Source organism: Populus euphratica, unplaced genomic scaffold, assembly GCF_000495115.2.
Source record: "Populus euphratica unplaced genomic scaffold, PopEup_1.0 scaffold95.1, whole genome shotgun sequence".
NCBI lineage: Eukaryota > Viridiplantae > Streptophyta > Magnoliopsida > Malpighiales > Salicaceae > Populus > Populus euphratica.
In genome coordinates this window covers 1329266-1340848 of record NW_011499885.1, presented here as the reverse complement: position 1 = coordinate 1340848, position 11583 = coordinate 1329266, and the positions used below count along the sequence as shown (strand labels likewise).

At 28.8% G+C, this 11583-nt stretch overlaps 1 protein-coding gene across 1 annotated transcript; it reads left to right on the top strand.

Annotated features, from left to right (window-relative positions):
- The first annotated feature begins 2162 nt into the window (after nt 1–2162).
- On the top strand, nt 2163–5864 carry LOC105130214 (G-type lectin S-receptor-like serine/threonine-protein kinase At4g27290). Its single transcript, XM_011032618.1, has 7 exons — nt 2163–3512; nt 3648–3767; nt 4169–4341; nt 4435–4645; nt 4794–5031; nt 5111–5261; nt 5339–5864. Exons 1-7 carry the CDS (start codon nt 2204–2206, stop codon nt 5642–5644), a joined length of 2508 nt encoding a protein of 835 aa, XP_011030920.1. The 5' UTR covers nt 2163–2203; the 3' UTR covers nt 5645–5864.
- Nucleotides 5865–11583: the final 5719 nt, after the last annotated feature.

The window sequence follows — 11583 nt, the reverse complement described above, 5'->3', positions numbered from 1 at the left end:
TATTTTTAATATATATTACTATAAAACTTATATATTTTAAAAAATAATTAGAGATAATATGTTGACCTTTATGTCCTATAACCTAGGTTTTTTCTTGAATCAATCTCCAAGTCCTATAACCTAGGTTTTTTCTTGAATCAACCTCCAAGTTAAATTTTAAAACTATGATAATAATAATTTTTATTTTTATATTGGCCTTCCTAGCTTGTGATATGAGTTTCGCTTGTATTTGATTTTAAAATTAGGTTTTAAAATTATTATACTAATAATTTTAATTTTTATATTGACTCGAGTCAATAATAAATCCAACTTATGACTCGGGACTTGCAAATGATCGACCCATGAATCAAGTCTTAAAATTATGATTATAACTATTTCTATTCTTACATTAACTCAGATCAATCTAACTTGTGACCTAGTTCATGTCCTCAATCAATCTTTGAGTTGAGTTTTAAAACTATTAATAATTATTTTTATCCTTGCATGTCTTAAGTATTAAAGAACCAATTCAACCCAAAAACTTAAGAATTATATATTATTATTTAATACACAAAGGGTTTGAAACTTGCACAAACTCATTTTATCTTGTGTTTAATTTTTATCAAATAAATAGGAATGATGAGATTCAAAATCATGACCACTTAGTTATTAAGGCTTTGATACCTTGTTAAAAACCATTTCAATCTAATTGCTTAAACTATTAAGTGAAGTTACAAGATATAATTTATATTATTCTTTAATATTAGATCCATAATTTTAAAATTAAGAATTTTTTATAAGAATATGTTAAAAAAATAATAATAAATATTATTTATGGGGATAAATCTCCTCTATACTTTCCTGGTACAATAATTAAACTCTATCTAAAATACCAACAAACCCTTTTTTAAAAAAAACAATTATACTTAATTTTGAATATCTATCATAATTATTGAAATGTTATATGTAAACTAAAACTAAAATTTTATTGTGATATCATCAATATAATTTTTAAAAAATAGGTAAAAATAATGTTTGTATGACAAGTAAATCACTTCGAGTTTTTTTTGTCTTTTCATTTTTTTTATAAGAGCAATTTGATGAACAACTCCTGTTCCAGTTTCAAATGATAATCACCTCAGTCAATTCAATCACACGTACACCATTAATTATTCGGACTTCTGCTGTCATTTCAACTTATATGCTTCATTATTAACCGCAATATATTTTTTTCTTCAAAAAAGCAATTTTTTCAAGAAAATAAAATAAAATGGAAAGCCGGATAAGTTGAAAAAGTTTCTGTAAAATGTTTTCACTCTTGCATTCCTTTTCTTCTCTTTTAATTATTATAATTTTGTTTCACAAAATTAATGTTCAGAGAATTATAAAATAGTATTTAAAATTATAAACACTCAAAATATTACGAGATGTTATGATCATTGTTTCCACCTTAATTTTTTTTTCATTTGCATCATTTTTTTATTTAATCTTTTTAATTTTTATTCAATAATTATATTTTGGTTTTGAGAAATTGATGCTTAGTAAACTATATAATAATATTTGGAATCATGAATATACCAGACAGTATGAAATCAATAAAATATTAAAAACAAAAAAACAATAAAAATGCAAGATAAGAGAAAGACACAATTTATTATATGTTGATAATTACCCATAATATTTTTTTTTTCTTGATTTTATTTTTGTTACTTAACTTTTTATATTTTAAATTTAATCCTCTTATACTAAGTTGATCTGAGATTGTGTTTAATGTTTTGTTTTGACTAGTTTTACATGAGACTCTCATAATATTAAAAATAAATTATTTTTTTGTGATTTAAAAAAGAAAATGGTCCGAACAATCAAAACACCCTATCTAATTAAAAGGTTGAAATCAGGAAAAAAAAAGTAATCTAGGAAATGTAAATTAAAATGGGCTATAATTTAGAGCGTATTAATTTTATAAGTAATTAGGCTATAGAAATAATTCTTTTGCGAGGATATTTTAGAGGTCAGAGATCCTGAGAAAATCAACGAAGATGGCGGATGAGAAGAGACGACACAAGAAATGACAAGGTAATTTGTTTGCGATTTATCAACACTCAACAGTGGACCTACTTGGGATGCATGAATTTTCCACACGAAAGTTACGTTTCCCATGTCTATAAACAATGTAATCATGCAGCAAACTTCCAGTATTTATCCATACAATTAGCAACTAAGTATGAAACAGCTTAAACACTTGGCATCAATGGATATGATCCTTGCATTCGTATTTATCATTACAAAACTACTATTATTCCCGTTTAAGTTCTCCACTGCCCTTGACAGCATTAGTCCATCAGAATTTATGATTGATGGCAAGACATTGGTCTCCGAAAAGGGAACTTTTGAACTGGGTTTTTTTAGTCCGGGCATTTCCAAGAAAAGTTACTTGGGAATATGGTACAAAAATATCCCAGTTAGAACCATTGTTTGGGTTGCAAACCGGCGCAATCCTATTAATGATTCCTCTGGCTTGTTGAAGGTAGATAACAGTAGCAACATTGTACTTCTTAGCAACAACACTAATACTGTTGTTTGGTCTTCAAACTCAACGAAAAAAGCAAGCAGTCCGATTTGGCAACTTCTGGATTCCGGGAATCTAGTCTTGAGGGACAAAAATGATGGAAGGAGTGGACTCTTATGGCAAAGTTTCGATTATCCATGTGATACAATGTTACCAGGAATGAAGATTGGATGGGATTTAAGGGCAGGATTTGATTGGCGTCTATCATCTTGGAAGAGCTCAGATGATCCATCTCCTGGAGACTTTACAATGGGGATCGAACGAGAGAGTAACCCCGAGGTAGTAGCCTGGAAGGGCTCAAAGAAGCACTACAGGAGCGGTCCGTGGAATGGCGTTGGATTTAGTGGTTCTACAGAGGTAAAGCCTAACCCAGTTTTTGATTTCACTTTTGTCTCAAATAACATTGAGGTGTACTATATATTCAACCTCAAGAGTGAGTCTACAGTGATCACAAGGTTAGTTTTGGACCATACTACCTACAATCGTCAGTGCTATACATGGAATGAAGAAACTCAAACTTGGGTGCTCCAAGTTTCTGTGCCAAGAGACCACTGTGACAATTATGGCCTTTGTGGCGCAAATGCAAATTGCATTTTCAATGCCATACCGGTTTGTCAATGTTTGGAAAAATTCAAGCCCAAGTCACCAGAGGAATGGAACAAAATGGACTGGTCTCAAGGGTGCGTGCGAAATAAGGAATTAGACTGTCAGAAAGGAGATGGATTCATCAAATTTGATGGACTCAAATTGCCAGATGCTACACATTCTTGGGTCAATAAAGATATGAATCTCAGGGAATGCAAGGCTAAATGCCTAGGAAATTGTTCCTGTATGGCCTATTCAAATTTAGATATTAGAGGAGGAGGGAGCGGCTGCGCTAATTGGTTTGGTGATCTGATGGATATTAGACTGGTTCCCGATGGAGGCCAGGAACTCTACATTCGGATGCATGCTTCCGAAATAGGTATGTTGTTGCCATTGTTTTTGTTAATCCATAAGCATGTGAAAAAGCCAATGAAAGTAACCTTAGTTTCCTTGATCACAACTTCATTGATTCAGTTTTAGCTGACATCCAAGTCTTCTTAATTTGCATCGTCAGGAGACCGTGACGCTAAAGCTAACATGAAGATTGCTGCAATAGCTACAGCTGCCGTTGCCTTAATCATGGGGATACTAACGATCAGCTATCATGTCTTGAAAGAAAAGGCAAAGTCTGCAGGTAAAGTTTCCTAGACTGATCCCTCTACTAAATAAATGACCGTCATGTTTGTTATATATTTCAACTGGAGTTATAAGCTTGTACAAACAAACAGCAGAAAAAATATGTAATTACATAGAGGACACATTCTTCTGTAAATTGTAAAAGAAATATACAAAGAGAACGTCAAATCCTAGATCTTCAATCAATTAAATTTCTGTAACTAGCGAAGTAGAAACATTACTGTTCTGTGTTTTAGTTCATTTTGGTATTGACTCGCAGATGATATTAGGGAATTTGGATTGATTTAATGTTTTAATCATTTTCAGCACTTCTAAAAGTTCTCTTCAATAAATGAACCTAATGTTTTAAAATTTTGTATCCTTCTTTTCTAATCTTTTAATATTTTACATGGTGCCAAGAAAATACTTCATCTGAGAGAACAGAAAACGACTGGAAAAATGATACGAACAATGGTGGGCAAAAGGAAGACATGGAGCTACCACTGTTTGCGTTCTCAGCCATAGCTGATGCCACCAACAACTTTTCAGTTAACAATAAGCTAGGAGAAGGTGGATTCGGACCTGTCTACAGGGTAAACTTCCAAAAAAGTTGAGTTTCTATAAGAGCAATAAGCATATTGTTTTATGCAGAGCGTCACAAGTATTTTATAAATTTTGTCCTTTAGGGTAAGCTAGAAGATGGACAGGAAATTGCTGTGAAGAGGTTATCAAGGTGTTCTGGTCAAGGATTCAATGAGTTCAAAAATGAAGTGATACTAATTAACAAGCTTCAGCACAGAAATCTAGTGAAGCTTCTTGGTTGCTGCAGTCAAAGAGAGGAGAAAATGCTGATTTATGAATACATGCCTAACAGAAGCCTGGACTCCTTCATTTTCGGTACACTAAGGATCCCTTTTAACCTGATAAACATAGTTGTCCTATGGTCTCGATAATAAAAAAATGCTTTAAATTATTGTTTCTATTAAATTTGTTGTTTTAAGTATTCCAAGAGCACTTGGCCTAATATGAATGCTTGACTTATCAGATGAGACAAAAGGTAGACTGTTAGACTGGTCCAGGCGGTTCAACATCATTTCTGGGATTGCAAGGGGGCTTCTCTATCTTCATCAAGATTCCAGATTGAGAATTATACATAGAGATCTCAAAGCAAGTAATGTTTTACTTGATGATCACATGAATCCAAAAATTTCTGATTTTGGTTTGGCTAGAATGTTTGTTGCTGACCAAACTGAAGGCGACACAAGCAGAGTGGTGGGAACTTAGTAAGCCATCTGATTCATTAGCCAGTTCTAATATTCCTATATTACCAATATGTTTTCTTATGTTAAACGCTTCATGCAGCGGTTATATGGCACCGGAATATGCTACCGATGGTCTATTCTCAGTGAAATCCGATGTCTTTAGTTTTGGTGTCTTATTGCTTGAGATAATAAGCGGAAAGAAAAGTAAAGGGTTTTACCATCCAGACCATAGCCTTAGCCTTCTTGGACATGTAAGCATTCAAGGTTAAATTGCTTTGTCGACTTATCCTGAACTAATGGCTGACAGCAAGTCTTTTGTTTGTCTTAGACATGGAGATTGTGGAATGAAGGCAAAGCATCAGAGTTAATTGACGCTTTGGGAGATGAGTCGTGCAATCCATCAGAAGTGCTGAGGTGCGTACACATTAGCCTCTTATGCGTGCAACATCATCCTGATGACAGGCCAGGCATGGCCTCTGTCGTCTGGATGTTGGGAGGAGAGAGTGCGTTGCCTAAGCCAAAAGAACCGGCTTTCCTTAATTACAGAGCTCTTGGTGAATCAAGTTTAACCTTGAGCAAGGTTGGATCATCTTCAACCAACGAAATTACTGTCTCGGTCTTGGAGCCTCGGTAGCTAATTGCCTCTATCTGGTTAACTAGACTGGAATTAAGGTCTGCTTTAAACTATGGAGCAGCATTGGCCAAATGCTCTTGTTTTGCTTCTGAATTAGATTCTGCTTGTCCTATCATTGCATACTAGTTACAAACCCTCACGTTGCTTTGGTGATCAAAATCTTTGTGTGATTTTTAAGCAGGAAATTTCTACAATTAAATTATTTATATAGCCTGTTTAATTTTCCATATACATTATGCAGACTTTTTTATATGAAGAAATAATTTAATTGAGAAAAAAGATCACTCACTAAACAAATAATTATTTGTATAATAGAAAAAAGAAGAAAAAAAATTATATATTCTTAATGTTCAATACATTGTCAAAATATGAAATCGTTTAAATATTGAAGTTCATTCTTGTCCTAAAAAAATATAAGAATATGAATTCTAAAAATTTATAACATATCATTTTTTAAAAGAAAATAGAAATCAACTAGATATCATTCATGTAATTAATTTAATTAAGTACTTCAATTATTGTCATGCATGACGTTGTAGGTGGATTTAATTTTTTCTTAAAGTAAAAAACATGTTGAGGTGTTGCTAATATTTTTTTGTAGTAATTTTTTTTTTAAAACTGTAGGGATTAACATGATGTGACACAATTAATTTTACAGTTTCAAAAACAACTTAAATGACCAATAAAAATATAATTTAACTCAAAATAAATATTCAAAATAAAAAAAATATAATTTAATTCAAAATAAATATTGAAAATAATTTTTTTTTTATAAATACTGAGACGACAATTTATTGAATCGATTCGGATCAATCCGAATTAACAAGACAATCTTCATATCACGTCATGAGACCATGATAACCCTATAAAAACTAATCAAAATAAATTATAAATCCTGATTTTCAATAAACTTAATATTGAATGATGAAACTAAAAAAAATTCAATTAAAAAAAATCTAAAAAAATAACCTAAATCAATCTGAGTTAATCTTCCAAACTCACGACCTGATCATCAAACCAGGATAACCCAATATAAATCAAATTAATACAAATTATGAAGTTTAATTATCAATTAACTTAGTGTTGAAAGAAAAAATTAAAAAAAAATCAATTAAAAAATAACACAAAACAACTTAAGTTAACCTAGTTAACCTACCAAACTCATGGCTTAAGTCATGAAACAAAAATAATCCCATATAAAGTAACCTAAAACAAATCACAAAATTTAATTCTTAATCAATTCAATATTAAAGGATAATTTTTTTTTAAAAATTGATTAGGAAAAAAAATAAAAATAAAAACTCAAGTTAACCAAGCTAACATATTAAACCCATGATTTGGGTAATTAGACTATAATAACCTAATAAAAAATAAATTTAAAATAATTATAAAGTTCAATCCCTAATAAACATAATGTTGAAAAATAAAAATAAAAATAAATTAAAAAATAAAAGAAAAAAACAATTTGAGTCAATTTAAGTTAATCCACTAAACTTATAACACAAGTCATAAAATGAGGATAACCTTATGAAAAAAAAACCAAAACAAATTAATTTCTAAATTAACCCAATATTAATGACTCAAGTAAACCCTAATTAACTTACCAAACTTGTAACCTACGTTATGAAATGGAGATAACTCGTAATCTAGATCATGAAATTAAAATAACCTTATAAAAAATAAATTATAAAATAATTATAAAATTCAATTCTTAATAAATTTAATGTTAAATAATATAATTAAAATTTTAAAAATATATATAAATAAAAAACTATTCAAATAAATTGTCTATTATGTCCTTTTTAATTTTTTGTTAATTTATATTATCATAGTACATTCTTTTCTTTTTTAAGAAGAAGAAGAAGAAGACAGTGTCATCACATACCCTTTTTCACTAAAAATATTCATTTTCAATATGCACTTTTAAGTACTAATCATTATTGCATTTCAAAATTAAATTACATTTTCAATAAAAGAAAGATTTTAACTTAGTCCTTATTGCATTTCAAAATTAAATTCATAATAAATATTTTATGAAATCTTGATAATATCTTTTTTTTAATTATATTTTAAATTGTAAAAAAAATATCAAGTTTATATTTCAAGTAGTTATGAGAAAAAAGTGCAATCTAATTTAAATAAAATATTTTAAGTTCTAAATTTTAATTTTATTATATTGAGGACATTAATAATTTATGGAGCCACTAGTTTTAAAGGTTATTGACTTTGATCATTTTTAGAATCTTTTGCAAAATTGATTTTTAAAAAAATTAATTTTATTCTTTAATATTTGATTTTTATAAAATTAGTATTCAAGCTTCTTCTTTTTTACTTTTCTTTTTATAGTATATTCAAATTCTATGCTTCCAATTTCAAGGTTTACAGGTTAATTAGAGGTTATTCAATTTTATTTTTATTTTTTTTGCATTTTTTTTAAGTTTCATTCCTTAGCATTTTTTATTCTTTATATTAGTATAGTTTGATTTTTACTGAGTTTTTAATTGACCTAAATAAGATATAAACTTTGTCAAATGTATTTGATTTGATCAAGTTTTTAGTGATTCAATTAACTATTCAAAACATGATTTGATTTAGTGGGTTAATTAAAAAAAAATCAGAATTCAAAGCCTTCATTGAACCAAATTTTTAGTGTAAACAAACAAAATATTGATCTAAATAAACACATTTAATTCAAGTTTTTAGTGATATGATTAATCTGGTCAAACTTAATCCAAACTTAACCAACTCAACACAAAAACAAAACACTTTGTTTTAATAAATAAAAAATTGACCTAAAGTCTCTAAATCAAAGGGTATCTTATTTGTTAACAAAAAAATAAGAAAATCAAAATAAGAGAGATTATGATAATAAACACATGTTTTCTTCAAGTCTCATTATTGATTTATAAGGGGCGTTGAGCTTTGAAGACAATCTGTTTCAATAATAGGTTTTCGAATGATATACTTTATTTTAAAATAAAATATAAAACATATAAATTTATAATATGAATGAAAAATCAAGTCTAATAATGACAAGATTATCTGGCTCACATAAAACATACTTAAGTTTATAGAAAAAGTGTAAAAATTTAAATAAAAGATATATAGAAAGTAAGATTTAAATGAATCTTATTTAAATTTGTATTAAAATTATTACAGGAGATTTTGGTTATAAAGGTTCGAATATTAGTATAGATGTTTTTTATAGGATAAGAGATGGTAATACAGAAGGTTACAGAGAAATTTGAATATGTTACAACATGATAAATGTGTGATGCTTCTTGTAAATGAAATCTTATATGAAGTTTTGTCGTTAAAACCTGGGATAAATCTCTTTATATAGAGTAGAATAAAACTATCTTTTTTGAAAATTTTATATAGCAAATGATTTGCTTTTTAAAAAGTTAAAAAAGTTTTTTTATTAATTTCCACTAATATTTATTTATTGTTTATGCAAGTAGGGGGGTTAGCTTTAAAAAAGTTGAAATGATAGCTAGCTATTTTTACCATTTGTGCCAACAAAATAAAGATGGGCCTAATGGTTTGGAGGATCTTAACTAAAAAATAAAATAGGTTAAAGTATTTTTGGACTTTTTAAAATACCTTTTTTTTTTTTACAAAGATAGTGATTGCCTAAGATTTTTGTATAAGAGAAAGGATACTGTAACAGTCATTTTCATTGTCATTTGCTAGGCCAATTATAAAACTTGAGCATGATATAGATGGAGATGAATCATTATCTTTTGGTGCTTTATACGAGTTGCTTTATAATTTTGAAATACTCTTTCTTAGATTATGCTACCAAGGCAAGAAAAGCAGAAACATGAGATCTATGTGTTAGTAATTTAGATTGAGGATTTGAGTCTATAATTGGAGTATTTTGATGATGTTGTGACCATTTTATGGCAACAAGTTTAGAACTTTTGGTTTTTGCTATAAAAAAATTTCATTATTTTACTTTATTATATCTTTTGATGATGATGATGATGAGATACTTATACAAGATAGCATTGTCCAAATGCCTGGAATATACCTAAAAGGACAAAGAATTTGGAACATGAATATTAGGAATTCAAAATAATTCTCAATCCTGTTAATATTCCTAACTTTGATGTTAGTGAACATTGAGGGTATTACTAATTCTGATATTAATGAATAAGAATATTCTTGATTTTGGTACTAGTAAATAAATGAGTAAAATTAGAATTGACAGCAAAAACACTTATTCGTATTATTTGTTTTAGAGATTAAAAAAGAAAGGATAGATATGTATTGCATACTAAATTTGCATTTTACAATATAAGTTTATAACTCAATACTAAGTAAAGTCATAAAAAATACAAGGAACCCACAAATAAATCCAAAAGGATCCCTAATTTTTTTAGAATTTTATGATATTTTAAAGGTCTGTTTGGCTAGATATCAAAATAAAAAAGAGAAAAAAAAGAAAATGGTATACAAATATATTTTTCCAAACACACATTTGGTTTAAAGAAAATTAAGTCAGATGGCCTAAGGCCCATACCCTACTTGGTCTCAATAATTTTTGTCTTTTTTATGGACTGAATCTAACCTAGTAATATGAACTAGGCTTGATCCAGCCTGTCAAGCTTGGTCACTAGCACAAGCCAAACCAAGTCTTGCAATAGTGGACACGCGTGCTTGCACAATGAACAACTAATTAAAATTACACAATAGGGGAAAATAAGAACTTACCTATGTTGTTGGAGACGAAGACTTGAGGTTATGCTGGTTGGATAATGCTCTTTTCTTCCCCTCCATTTCTATTTTGTTTGTTTCTATGTGATCATCCTTCTCTCTAGTTTTGGTTTTACTACTCCTTTTTTTTTTTAGATCTTCTCTTTCTCTCTCTCTTTTCTTTGTGATTTTTTTCATTGGTTGGACCGGGCAAATCAACATCAGATCCTAGCTTCTATTTTTGTTGTTTTTTATTCTTCCCCTCACTGTTTTTTTTATTTCTGTTCCTCTACTCTTTAGGTTTTCTTCCTTATCTATCTCTTTTATCTTTCTTTGTTTCCCATCCTTTGTGTTTTTCTAGTTTCCTACTTTTATAGGGCCAAGTTTGTATTTTTTGAAATCTTATATTTATGTTATAGGATTGTGATCCAGTATAGAGATAGCTATTGCTTTAGGTTTGCTCTATATTTGGAGCAATGAAAACACTAAAAATCCTACTATTGCTGGAGTTGAGTTATCATGCTAGAGGAGAGTTGTAAGGGTGAGGGATACGGAACTAAACTTATGAGTTTTGTGGTAAAACATTTGGTCTATATTTTGGCTTGGACTTGGTGTGAATTTGGTGGGGAGTTGGGGTCTAGTTGAAGCTATTTTTATGGCATGTTAAGTGGATTTTCCCCTGTTTATCTAGAGAAGAGAATGCATAGTGTGTTTGAATGATGTTGTTTTAGGCTAGGACTATCATTCATTATTTTCCCCTTGAAGTTCTAATATTTTACAATTGAGTCCTTATTATTGGAATTTATTTTTAATTTCACCGTTGGATCAATGCAATTAGACCCTTGGATTTCATCTTTATCTACATAATAATCCTTTGTTTCAATTTACTCCTCAACTTTTAATTCTTTCAAAATTATCCCTGAAAAAATCTAATCATTTGATTATATAAAAAATATATTTAAAAAATATAATTATTAAATACAACTTAATATATGATCTTTATTGCAAAATAAAATATCTTAATATTTTTTAATTTCATCCTTTAAGATTTATTTATTTTAAGATTACTCTTCATGCTTCTTTTTTTTCTTACTTTTCTTTCATGAGGTTATTCTAATAATTTATTTATGGTTGTGGGGTTAGCATATTTAAGCAAAATGACTTAGATTATATTTTTTAATTAATGTTTTTTCTTTTAGTTTTATCATTCAACATTAAATTGTTTTATAGTTAATTTTCAT

Excerpts from the sequence above, each read along its gene's own strand:
- LOC105130214 (XM_011032618.1), top strand. The coding sequence starts at position 2,204 with ATGAAACAGCTTAAACACTTGGCATCAATGGATATGATCCTTGCATTC. Across the intron at positions 3,768-4,168 it reads AGAAAAGGCAAAGTCTGCAG|AAAATACTTCATCTGAGAGA; the intron begins GTAAAGTTTCCT and ends CATGGTGCCAAG. Across the intron at positions 5,262-5,338 it reads GCCTTAGCCTTCTTGGACAT|ACATGGAGATTGTGGAATGA; the intron begins GTAAGCATTCAA and ends TGTTTGTCTTAG.